This window comes from Pyxicephalus adspersus, chromosome 4, assembly GCF_032062135.1.
Source record: "Pyxicephalus adspersus chromosome 4, UCB_Pads_2.0, whole genome shotgun sequence".
In the NCBI taxonomy this organism is placed as follows: Eukaryota; Metazoa; Chordata; class Amphibia; order Anura; family Pyxicephalidae; genus Pyxicephalus; species Pyxicephalus adspersus.
Genome location: NC_092861.1, coordinates 104,544,598 through 104,558,551, shown reverse-complemented (window position 1 = coordinate 104,558,551; position 13,954 = coordinate 104,544,598). Strand labels below are relative to the sequence as shown.

Genomic DNA, 13,954 nt, shown 5'->3' with positions numbered 1-13,954 from the left:
AATATACATACATACCTTGAAGACCATTTAAAATAGAAGCAATTTCCAATGGTTTCAGCAGACCTTGTGCAGAATTTTGGTCACCATGACAGTCAGATGAGGATTCATTGTTCAAATCACATGAGTGGAATAAAGGCCTTGAAAAGAATCTGCACTGGTTTGAACTTTTTTCATATTTGTCCAGCATGGATCTGTTATGACCAGCCTCATATTTATTCTGGAAAAAAATGAAACAGCAATATCTACATTTATGATCTAAGCAAAATAAATTTAGACAGAGAGAGATGTTAAAAGCACATCATCAGTTTTAATATGGTTGTCCTATACAGCACCTTCTCTTCCATACAGAGGTAAATACCTTCATTCCAGAGAACTTCACTGTTCATTCCACAAACCTTATCATTTTTATTGTTGTGCCCAAACTTAAGGAGTACATAACCATCCAACCATTTTTGCCATAAAATCCTTGCTGTCACAATGGCAGCTGGGATTTGCTGTGTAAGTACAACAGCCAGCTTTACCCACTTCTGTCAAATATGAACATTTTTTGTTGATTGTAGACCGCTCTAGTAGTGTAGTTTATTGGTTCTAATTAGTAAATATTACTAATTTGCATTTACTATGTTTTTAACTCCCTTACAGATAAGGTTTAAGCTTCAATTTGCATATAATTTTAGGTAAAGCAATTTTACAAGTAAAACATTTCAACTAATAATATCTTAATTTTTCCTAACTCTTAATTTAGTTTATTTTGTTGTATTTAAACAATTCAATTCACATTATATTGAAATATGTACAAATAGCTTCATTTTTCAATATTTTTTTTTTATAAATCTTTTATACCTAAACCTATTTTTTATAAAAAGAGCAATTTATGGAACAAAATGTACACTTTTTATCCACACTAACACTTTGTCAAATTAACAGCAAACAAAATTTAAAAAAATTAAATTTTTACATATAAAATTTTTTTTTGCAAAACAATATGAATAAATTTACCTTTTAAACAATGAAGAAACTATACTTCTTCAGTATTGTTCTAATTGTACTTCCATAGACATCTAATTCAATTATTCAGAAATGGCTTTTAAACTTTTTCCATATTTTTAGGCAGCAACAATTCCTTCTCTAATTTCATTACTGATATATTTTCTCCTTGGCATTGATTTAACACACACCTAACGCTCCAGGCCAGCAAACTGCAAAAACTTCTGTTTTATGGTGGTGAGCACACTTGCTGATAAACAATTAAGTACATTGGATTAGCAGCACCATAGGTATTACCCTCTAAATACCTATGGAAGTGGTGTACTTAATTTATGACACACTGCTTCTGTTATGATGCAGCAAGCTTTTGCCTATTTTCTGACATTTTTCTTTGTAAACCCTCTCAAGCTCGGTCAGATAGGATGGAGACTGGTGTGATGGAGAATTCAAATTATTTTGTATTGCATTCAACACAAAATAACTGTATTGAATGCAATACACTGGATTTATATTGTTTAAAAGTGGTACATTGTCTTTCATAAAAATTTATTTTACACTATAATATAATAGTAGGAGTATAATAAAGTTTTATACACAAAATCATGTCAAAGTTTAATATTAAATTTATTAATAAATTTGTTTTTTTTTATTTGATTTAATTTATTATTTTGACATGATTTTGTGTTTAAAACTTTATTATACTCAAACTAATATATTATACTGTAAAATAAATTTTCATGAAAGACAATGTACAGCTTTTAGACATATAAATACAGACAGAAATGAACCACCAAGCAAGTTAAGCTTCTCAGCCATGGAGCTCCAGAAAAATCTAAACATTAGCCTGGTCAGACTTCTCAAGGTTCTGTCACCTGGTGGATATACAAGGTTCAGGTATAGGATTAGTGGCAGAAGTTTCCCTTCCAGAGTAAGTTTCCTTAAGACCCAAAATTAAATTTTTTTTTTTTAATAATAAATTTACTTTTAGCAATCTCCCAGCTTTTTGTTCCTTTGGTATTTTTATTAAAGAAGATTCCAAGGATTTCCTGTTCATCAGAAACATTGACTAGCTGGCTGATGGCACTTAAACAATTTTTAGCTGAGGTAGGACTGATAATTATAGATGAAAATAATTCCAGTAGAAATCATGCGCTGCTTTAAGCGGGAGCACTTTTCTCCTATTTCCAGGTTCTCCACTTTAGAATTATGAATAATCTGCTGGCCTTTGATTTTAATGACATCAGCAATCTAATTTTTAATGTTGCTATTTTGCTCTGCCATTGGTATACCCAGTTTTTGTAGCTAATATTAGGTTTGTAGTTGCATGTTTAACTCTTTAAACCATTGGATTCCTTTTTGTGGCATTCAGAATGCCTCTGTTTATGAAAAAACATTTGGTCTTATTTTTCATATCCTCCCACCACTCCATGATGTCAAGGAATTTTTGTACTTGGTTCTATGTTAATATATACTCTTTCCTTATTGCAGGATCTCCCAGGAGCTGAGTGTTCAACAAGACAGGTAAGTGGATTTCCACCTCCAGCATTTTATGATCTGAAAAAATGTTGTCATGTAGCAACATTTTAGCAGGTGACATGGTCTTGCCACAGAGGACAAAATCAATTCTTGATTTGCTAACCGTGCTGCTCAAGGTGTATCCAGGGTCTCCTTGGTGTAGTTTAGACCACACATCTTGTAATTGTAAGTCCCCAATCAGTTTCTGAAATTGTTTTGAAGTCTAATCGTAATTTGTAGAACTTCTAGTGGATCTGGCTTCGCCTGGAAACACGTAATTGAAATCACCACTTATAATTACAGGAGAAAATCCTGTAAGAAAAGGCTTAATATGATTTTAAAAAATCCTTCCATTCCTTTTTTGATACTGAAGCATAGACATTTAACAACCTAAACTCTTTCCCCTGGTAGTCAAGAGTGGCCAGCAAAGCTCTACCGGGTACTAATTCAAAAAAGTATATTATTTTTACATGTTGTCGATTAATAAGTATTCCAACCCCTTTTGCCCGGTTCTCATTGTCACCTGACCAGCAGGAAGTCCCATATTTTCAGGCCTCTCGCAGTTGGTTGTAATTTGGGTGGTGGTTTATATTGCACTCCTCCAAACAATGTGACAGTCATTATAGGACAGAAAATCAAAAAAGGAAGCCCTCCTGGTCTGGCTCCTTATACTCCTCACACTGAGAGAAGTTTATTTTAGCATGTTAGCATGTATTTTTTTTCATGTTTTTAGCTAGGCATCCAGTATATCTTCATAGATAATGGATTTTACACTGGATGTTTCAGAATCTGGGACTGAAATATCAGCTGCAAGAGTATTCCCTAAAGAACTAGCACAAGGAAGGATGTGAGAAGGACCAGATTCACTTTTTTATCTTCTTTTACAAGACGGTTTATCAATCACTTTGGTCTCCACCTCACCTTTCCTCTTTTTGGATGCTGTTGACAGGTCCATTTCCTCCTCTTCTTGACTTTCTACTGGCCTACCTAAGGGTTCCAATCTTTCTGAGGCTTGGGGTAGCCTCTGTGGATTCCTAAGCCTGGGCCTCTACTGCTGGTGCATTCTCCACGCTGATAGGCTCTACTGCCGCAGCCTCCACCATGACAGGATCAGTATGATCCCTTGGAGATAGTGCAGGGAATGATGTATTGTCTTCGCCCTGGGGCTCCTCCACTTCTGGCTTTCTCTCATAGATGGCATGGTCAGGATCCAGTGCATTAAGAGAGTATAATATAACAACATACATACATCATACATACACATACATCAACAGCAGGTGTCTCACTCTTTTTCAACATGTCCGCATATGTCTTCCTTGCAGCACAATTCCTGAAGGTATGCCCAGCTTTCCCACAGCTATTACATACCATCACATTTTTAAAGTCACCTGCCTCATGACCCGGCTGTCTGCGACACCTGCAGATGATTTTCTTTGGGCAGACATCTGCCATATGCCAATACTCTGCAATACGCAGGCATTCCTGTGTAGAAAGCATAACACCGGACTTTACCTAAGGTGAAGACTGCTGGTGGATACATGAAACCTGCTCGCTCACCTGGTGCTGGTCAGAGAGTGCCACAAAATTTATATTTCCCATTCCAAATTCCAAACTCATTTTCAACATAAATCAGGAAATGAACTTTGTCACAGTATCTGGAAAAAAAAACATCCTCGGGTGTTATGTATGGATTATTTCCCAGAATTATAATTGTCATTTTATCCTCCTTGGTATAGGTGACAAATTCTAGGCCAAAGAAAGCAAGATTTCCCGTCTGCTTAAGGAGCCTGTCATACACAGCATTACATTGAGAAATTTGGTGAAGCCTAAGGTAATATTTTCCTAATTTCCTTTCTTGCAGGCATTTGATATCATCTTTACAAATTTTCAGTTGATCGAAGATATAATAAGTCACAAGTGGTTTAAAGGTATCATCTGCGCGAACAGCAGACACCAAGTTCTTAAAACAATTTTTCATCCTCGCCTCCCCAGAGACAAGACCACGGATAGAAACTCCACGTTTAGAAAACATAGTGGAGAAAAAAAAGAAAACTGCCCAGGAGCAATCGCTATCTGGCAGCACCTGCCCCAATAGCAGCTTGGGGCTCGATATACCCCCCAAGGCCTGAGGCAGGCTGGTCTCTTATTGATCTTTAACACTCCAGCAGATAGCCCAGCTATACGCTACAACAGCCACTGGTGACTGGGAGCAGAGAGGCTTTAAATTCCCAGCAGCCAATAGCAATGCAGGACTGAGTCTGAAGCTGATCAGCCTCTAGAATCCCTTTTGGCTGAGCACAGTCTAACAATGGATGCTGGGGATGCCATAAAATACATCAGGCTGAATGACTAAAGGGAAGCAGGGGCTTTCTGGCTGCAGCAAATGACATCGCTTGACAGAATAAACAGTGTTTTATCGAGAAAAAAGGAAAAAAAAATGTGTGTAACCCTTCCTTTTAGGTAATTAATAGTATTTGCCAACCCAAGAGTTAGGGTAAGAAAATTAATAAAATGCAAAAAGGCCAAGGTTTTTGGCTAGTTATGTGCGTATAATTCACATATATTTTTATACAACTCATGAAAGAGTGTCATGTTATTTACAAAGTTTTGTTTAACACAGAACAGAGAATGATTTGGTTATCCTCAGTGAAACCACCTAGGATGCCATTTAGTTCACTATACAACAGCCACCTAACTATATCCGGGAATTATGATAATTGTCTCAACCTGACGCGTTTCGCCTTTAAGCTTTCTCAGGGGATGTGTAGAGACTTTTAGCGCAACTGTATAATAGAACATACCAAGAAATGGAAAGATCTCAAAGCTTTGCGTAAGCTGTGACCCCAATGGGAGCACATTGAATCACTAACAAGGTTGGCGAGTGTTCTCACTTTTAATTCAGTGAAAGCTAAAAGTTACAGGTTCCAATCTTGCTTGTTGTTGGTTGCTTGTCACGCTTTACACAGTGGTGAGAATACGTTAATGATATGCAAAAGAGGGGTCATAGTAGCACAGCTGCATATTTCCCTTTGGTCTTGGAAACAATGTTTGATTATATCTTAAAGAAAAACTGATTGTGAGTAGAGATGAGCGAATTTCTTGAAAATTCGATTTGGTCCATTCGCTGATTTTTCCGAAAAAATTTGCTTCGATCCGAATTTATTTGCGCCGAATCGCATTAAACTCCGCTATTTCCAGTTATTTCTGCTATTTCGTGGTTGCCGTGCATTACTTCTACTATTTATTCTTAGATAGAGTTTCTCTATCTAAAAATACACTAGTGGGGCACTAAAGGGGATGAATGGGGACTCGTCCCCAATCATCACAGGGCACTAAAAAGGATGAATGGGGACTTGTCAAGTCCCCACGACAAGTCCCCATTCATCCCCTGTAGTGCTGTGTATTCTTAGCTAGTGAAACTGTATCTAAGATTACATAGAACAGCACTGCAAGAGTGAGAGAGAGATAGAGAAGAGAAGAGAGAGATAGAGTTTCTCTTTCTAAACTTTCTAGGAAACTGAACTGCAGTCCTCTGCAGTTCCACTACAATGTCCAGGAATTATAGGTGATGAATGGGGACTTGTCCCCATTCATCCCCTGTAGTGCCCTGTATTCTTAGATAGCAAAACTCTATCTAAGAATACAAAGAACAGTGTTGCAAGAGCAATCGCTCTTGCTGTGCTGTGATTTTACTATGTATTCTTAGATAGAGTTTCTCCATCTAAGAATACAGGGCACTAAATGAAATGAATGGGGACAAGTCCCCATTCATCCCTTGTAGTGCCTGGACATTGTAGTAGAACTGCAGAGGTCATCTGCAGTTCAGTTTTGCCACTGTGACGTCACATGGGAAACTGAACTGCAGTCCTCTGCAGTTCCACTACAATGTCCAGGAATTACAGGTGATGAATGGAGACTTGTCCCCATTCATCACCTGTAGTGCCCTGTGTTCTTAGATAGTGAAACTCTATCTAAGAATACATAGTGCAGCGCTGCAACAGCAATCGCGGTTGCCGTGCTGTGCTTCTACTACGTATTCTTAGGTAGAGTTTCTCTATCTAAGAATACAGGACCCTACAGGTGATGAATGGGGACAAGTAGAAGCACAGCACCGCAACCGCGATTGCTGTTGCAGCGCTGCACTATGTATTCTTAGATAGAGTTTCACTATCTAAGAACACAGGGCACTACAGGTGATGAATGGGGACAAGTCCATATTCATCCCCTGTAGTGCCCAAAGATCATAGTGGAATCTCTTAAGTCCTTAGACGTGCAAGCGCCATTTCAGGAAAAATTGCGATTCGTTACCACGAATTGCAAAAAAATTCAGATTCGGATCCAATCAAATTTTTCCTGAAATTCGGATCGAATTCCACTTCGTCAGCTTCGATTTGCTCATTTCAAATTGTGAGCTTAAAATTAAAGTTAAACGTCTGAAAAAATTAAATAATTGGGATTAGCATACTCTGTCCTTTTGATGAAGCCCATGGGAGAAACGCATCAAGAATTATAAATTTCAGTACAATATGAATTGAAAGCAAAGATATAATGTTATACAAGTAAAGTATTATGTAATGGCATATATGTAATTTATTGATGAAAATGTTCTAATACAAGTTGTTTGTGCTTGATTGTTTTTAAACATCACATAATAAATTGGTATTTTACTTTTTTAGTATTGTAGAATTTTTGTGGTAGGCACATGAAAAGTTCTGTTAAAATATAAATTGGTCTCAAATAATTTCAACTGTTTCTGGTGGGTCCCAGGAATAGATAAAAGAACAAATCTTAAAAAGCAAGATTATATCAGCAAAGAGTCTATTAAAACAATTCAGTGTAAGACCCAGGTCAGTAACAGTATTCCCCAGACACCAGTCCCCCAGCCTATAGCCGCAGTCTTTGCCTATAGCAGCCCCCGCTCAGCCTCGGGAGACTAGTTGCGTCTCCCAGCATTCGGTTGCCCCCGGGACTTGATGCGCAAAGGATGGTGTCTGGAGATAGGCCGGCAGTTGACCCAGAGCCAACAGTACAGAGTACAAAATGTCAGGAAATCCAAAAACACAGGAGATCAGTCCACCAAGTGAAGTTCAAAGGGAAAGGCAAAAATAGAGTCGGGGTCACAAGCAGAGGTCGGTCCAGGCAGAGTTCAACGGATAGTCAGGAACAAGCACAAGTCAGTAACAGAAAAATACTCAAAAATCACTCCAACACAGCTAAGCCCAGCAGACGCTATAACAGGCACATCTGACGGAGCAGAGAGGCTATAAAGCCCCAGCAGCCAATGACAGCATGGGATTGATTAGGAACCACTCAGCTAATCAACTACACACAGCTCAAATTCCCCTCAGCTGCGCGGCTAAGTGGAGAGGATGCCGAGGGGAAAACCCCAGCCACAGGAATGTTGCAACCCTCAGGACACTGATCGTGAAACCTCAGTGCTACCGCGAGCACAGCCGCTGGAGGGAATAACATTGAGGGTCAGTGGTCTGTGACTTTATATAACATTAGTGTTTAATGACCCTTTTTAGTTGTCACTGTCAAGGGATGGTGAGCCAGAACTGCCAAAGACTGCACTCTGCCTGGCACTGCTGGCAAAATGCAGAGTATGTAACTCTGACTTGCTTTACAGAACCCCAGATTGGAGACTTGCATCACATTTGCCATCTGCATCAAAAAGCTAGGCTTTATGACAGAATGATGAAAACAATGGCATTGCTAAAAAAACAATATCAAATCCTATTTTGAGATTGCCAAACATCATGTGGGAAACACTAAAATCATGGAAACTGATATTTGGCCTGATGAAAACATTACTGGGTATTTTACGAATGCAATGTGTGGTTGAACAGCAAAATACATAGCCAAATACAGTGCATTTCTATTAGAAAAAAACTGTTTTAGTCTGCAAAAAACCTGAGACTGGGTAACAGTTTTAATTTACAGCAAGAGAATGACCCTGAACACACAGCTCAAGCACATAAAACTTAATAAAACCCAATGTACAGAATGTATATATTGGCTTCGTAAAAGCCCTAATTCAAATTTAGAATCTGTGACAAGCCTTATAAATTGCCTTTCAAACATGTTCCCTGTGTAAAGTTTAACAAAAATAGGGGTCTTTTATAAATGTTTAGTTTGCACATTCAATCCTTTTTACCTTCAGTTTATTCATTTGCCCTGTTAGATTCATTTTTCCATAGTTCTGCAGTTCCAATTTTTTTTGTTTTTTCCCCTGATCAGCCAAATAAAACATCCTAAACCAGAATAGCTTGGATTAGTTCTAGAGACATTTTCACTCTTTTAGTGAAAATAGCTGGATGTTTGATCATGGGATATTGAATTCTACAAAGGTATTAGTTAATGATGATTAGTTAATGATGCTGCGCAGCATGCGACAACCTCAGCTGTGTTTTGCAGTGCTAGCAGAATGCAATGGCAAAACTAAGAGAAATGAAATACCAAGAAATGTAAATACATAATACACAAGGAGAGATGAGAGAGGTGTGGCAATTGATATATATTTCAAGAAAGAAAGATCATTGTAATATGAGAACAATGAAGTACAATTAATGTCAGAAGGGTGATAGTAGAAATAGGGAGCGAGAAATTCAGATGTAATGGAGTTGAATTCAATAGGTATACATCTACTTATCAATAAATAAAAAAAGAAAATAAAAATTAAATTGGTAACTTACATGCCGGAGTGGGAGAGTTGCCTAATGAAAGGATTTAGGCTTAAAAAGGGATGTTTCCAGTGGAACTTTGTTGTTCCTAAGTGTTATTGGCTGTATCAAAGGTAGGGAATATTAATTTATGTAATATCTATTGGTTAATTCAAAGTTGGATCTGAAATTAATTAGGTGTTGAACTAGGCTAAAATAAATTAAATATATATCTTAGATATAGTTTGATTGCTGGATCTAAAAATATGTGCGTGTTGATGCATGTTCATGTTAGCTCCAATAAGTCTCTCTAATAACAACCAAAAGCTGTTTCCTAATTAAACTATTTCAATGAAGGATGTAAAAAATTGTTCTCAAATACCTAATCCCAGATTCAAAAAAGATTCTGGGTAACTATCAGTTCTGGTGCTGATTCGTTGGGTATCTGAACTTCCCTGAAGCCCCATGTCTGAGCCCGCCTAAATAGTCTGGGTCTCAGCGCCTTTATACTTATACTGTTTTTGTTATATTTTGCAAAATAGATACTTTTGTAATATGTTGTAGTTGAATATATTGTATAATAATATTTATTTATGTTACCACGATATTCCACTAATATCTGGGATATGTTTATTTCCCTAGTGGTTGAACTTTATGGACCTACCTTACTATTTTTGTTATATTTGTTACTATGTATGCTCCTACGTAAACACTTTGTTATATTTTTGTGTGTATATCCCCCAATTATCCATGGACTGTGGGTCCAGAGTATCTTTAAACCATTAATGCTATCCTGTATAACTGATTGTTTAATAATATTAATAATTTGCTATAAGTATATTGTTTAAGTCATGATAGCCTATAACTTAAGGTGAAATGCGTTGGGACAAAGGAGACTTTTTTTGAAGCCTGCCAGCATACTCTCACTACTAGGAGAGTAGTAACATGCCATTAGATGTATTTTAAAAAAATTGCTCCAGGAGTTTCCTGAGATCCCAACGGTTATTAATATTCGTTAATTATGCTGAACTATGCAGTTTGGAGGGCCTTTGCCTTTCTGCCTCTGATCTTTGTAATCATACTGGACTCATTTACCTGGAGAAATGTGAGAGTTTCATCTGAAGAAGTAGAGGCAATCTTTAATATGCGTCATGGATTTCCAACACCACATCTTTTATACAAGAGATTCTTGATATGAACTTTGTACATTTACCATATATACTTAAATATAAACCAACCCATCTAAAAACCAAAGTACCAACCTACTTTTACCTGAAATAAACAGAAACACTACTGAAGGGAAATAATTTGTTTAGCAACCTGCAACGTTACCAGCCTCCCTTTTACCTTGGAGTTCTACCTTTATTATTATTATGATTAAACAGTATTTATATAGCGCCAACATAATACACAGCAATGTACAATAAATATGGGTTGCAAATGACTGACAGATAAAGACAGTGACACAGGAGAAGGAGAGGACCCTGTCCAGAAGAGTTTACAAACTTCCTTAGCATCCCTTGCAAAGACAATGAGGCTGAGGTGGATTTTACAGTATGTCCTGTAGCCAATGAGCAAATTGGTTCCTGCATTCAATCATGTCCTGTCATTGGCTGCTAGCCCTATTTAAACCTCCCTAGTTCCAGGCTCTAATTGCAGGATTCTCAGGATTGATGAGTGCCGGGTCATGACATCGTTCAGTAGCATTACAAACCTATCACATGTATGGTAACATTGGATTGGAGCTCATACTGGTTAAAATTACGATCTCTGATCTGAGCCATTTACTGGCACCAGCCAAACTTGCTGGGAAAAGTGATCTCCTGCTGGACAAGTGTGACTGGTGGCTTTAAAAAAATAAAGTAAAAAATAAGGTAAAAAAATTCTGTTTACACTCAAGTATGTGGTATATTTTAGATTTTGGACCTGTTTTTAATGACACCAATGCTTAGTATACATGGACTGTTTCCCCAACTTTTAACCTGAGTGTTTGAAATTCTAATGCATTCCAATTGGCTATCCACACCAGGGCTTATGAAAGCTGTCATTGAAACAGCAGAGGTTTTTACAAGCATTTCTAAAAGCATATAAAGATTCAAAAATGTCTCTATTGTTTTACATGGAAGAGTTTGTGGGCATTTTCATGAGTTTACATGAAGCTCATTCCCAGAATGTTCACTGTGACATAATTTCCTTCTTCTTGAGAATCTACCTTTATAGACACCATGCCTAGGAAGTACACATTGACTGAAAAGCTCATACAGGCAGTGCAGGAGTGTCCCTGTCTGTATGACCATACAAACAGGAAATACTCTAATGTGTATAGGAGGGAGGCCTAACAAAAAGTTTTTGTGGACTGCAATTTGAAAGGAGCTTACAGGTGCTGGAAGATTTTGGTATATATTACTTGACTCAATTTTAGATTTTCCTCTTGCCATGGCTATGCTGTTAATTCTGTAACAGGTGGGAACATTCCCTAATCCTTATTTCATTAATGAGTTGAATGTTATCATACAGGCCTTGTCAACAAATGAAGACATACAATCTCTAATCAGTTCCATTAATATGACCCATAAAAAGTACACAGATTGTATCAAACAGGACACTTCCCAACTGGCCTTTACGATTGAGACCTTGGAGGCTGATAAACTGTCCTTGAAACACAAGAACACTTTTATCGTTGGTTTAGCATTACTGCAAAAACAGGAAGGCATAAAGGACTTTAAATCTTTTCTTACAGTGGCATTCAATTGCCTCAAGGGGAAAGTAAAATTGACAGGGTCCACCAAGATCTGGGTCCCAGGTCCTCTGACTGTACTTCCTTGGGGCATATTCTGCTGGAGGAGTCAATTATGTACAATGCTTGGGAACATGGTTCCAAAGATTTTTGGGGATCAACTGAGGGTAAAAGAATTTCTAAATACAGTGCATGTTAAAACTTCAACTGGACTAACTATAGGAGTGGTAATTTACATACCACTGGAGCTTTCCCTCCCACTTAACTCCTCTTACCTAAACCTAAAGCCCCCACCATAGATCCTTCTCAAAAGCCTGCTAGACCTAGAAAAGCTTTCTCAGTCATTCTCCTGCTGTTCATCCCATGCAATTAGTGAGCTAAGCTCACTAACTATTTCTACATTTTCTTCTCAGGGATTTCCTCATGAACTTTCTTGCTACAGTACAGGATTTTTAGATCTACTGTCATGCTCCTTTTGCCTTCCCTCTCCATTCCTGTTTTTTTATCTCTTCAGATTCTCAGGCCTATTTGTTAATATCCTATCACCAGTTTACTCTGTTCTTCAAAAAAACTTATGCACACCAGAAAGATCATTTCTGAATCAATAATTCATACACTGACGGACAATTCAGTTGGACAGGATTTTTTTTTTCTTTTAATTATTTTTTTCCTTTATTCCTCTCAGCTGGTAACTCTGCATATTACAGTTTTCTTAAAAGAGAAGGATCCTCCAGTTACCACCCTTTTCCATTCTCAATCAAGATGTGAAATTCTTTGCCAAACTTTATACAACTTGACTAATTGACTATCTTGACAAAATCATACACTCAGGGATTTCAGGGCCGGCTTTGTGGCCATTAGGGATCAGGTTATAAACCAAATTCACACTGCTTGCACTAGCTCTCTACCTTTTGTATTGCTCTCTAATGATATTGAAAAAGTGTTCGATAGGGTAAAATGGGATTTTATGGAAGTCACTCTTGGCCATATTGGTCAGGGCATACCTTCTTAGATCCAGTCTATTTACTACTGCCTTGTGGCAATGGTTAGGATAAATAGATGTCTATCTTCTGCTTTTCCTGTTTCTATTGCAATGATTTTTAACCTACTGGGCGGTTCATTTCTGTCTGTATTTATATGTATAAAAGCGGTACATTGTCTTTTATGAAAATGTATTCTACATTGTAGGCCTATAATTCTTAGGCAAAACCCACCGAAATATGTCCAATATTTAATAAATTTAATAATAAACTTAAAAAAAACAAAACACAAAAACCTGGTAAAACAAGGGTGCATAAAAATACTGAAACCTGTAATATATCTGTTCAGTAGCATATAATATATATATATATATATATATATATATATATATATATAATGATTACTTTGTATTGTATTCAATACAGGTATTTTGTATTGAATGCAATACAAAATAGATTTAATTCCTGCCACGGTCCCGCACGCACTGGCGTATGCACCGACATCACCGGGAACTCCCTGGGGAACATCAGAGCACTCGCCGAGCGGAGGAAGAGGACGCAGCCCGAGGATGAAATCCCACAGGCAGGACACTGGAGGACGTCGGTGGGACCAGGTAAGTGTTTATTTTTTATGTTTTTAGCTACCTTAAGTGCAGTTTAGGGTTACTGCTTTTAACTATTTTTTTGTACCCCGAGCAACACTCGGGGTTACCACCAGGGAGGTTAATAAATGTTTAACAAAGACAACAATACACTACACAAAGCCGAATAAAAAAATAGGTGAAAAATGCTGAGAACCAATTGATAAGCAATAGCTATAAATGTCATAAACCAGACAAATTGATAAATGGGAAAAAGAGAAAAGAAAAGGCAGCAAATTATGCAAAAAAAGGGGGCAAGTAGGAAATTAAGGAGGGGGGGAAGACCAGGGCCATCCCAGAATGATTCTTGCCAAATGTGTGTAAATAAATTGTTAAACACCTATCCAGTAATGTTTAATCTTGGGGCAGTGTGCCAACAGATCTGCACCAAGAAAACAAAGATTAGAAGCACCTGAGCAAAACTTAGCTAGT

General features: G+C 37.5%; 1 protein-coding gene across 5 annotated transcripts in view; it reads right to left on the bottom strand.

The window, feature by feature from the left end:
* ARID4B (AT-rich interaction domain 4B) overlaps positions 1–13,954 on the bottom strand; it is a 420,630-nt gene that overhangs the window by 62,237 nt on the left and 344,439 nt on the right. For all 5 annotated transcript variants that reach the window (XM_072409207.1, XM_072409204.1, XM_072409206.1 and 2 more), the window contains one exon: positions 16–217. In XM_072409207.1, coding sequence (XP_072265308.1) covers positions 16–217 — 202 coding nt within the window. The remainder of the gene's footprint in view (positions 1–15; positions 218–13,954) is intronic.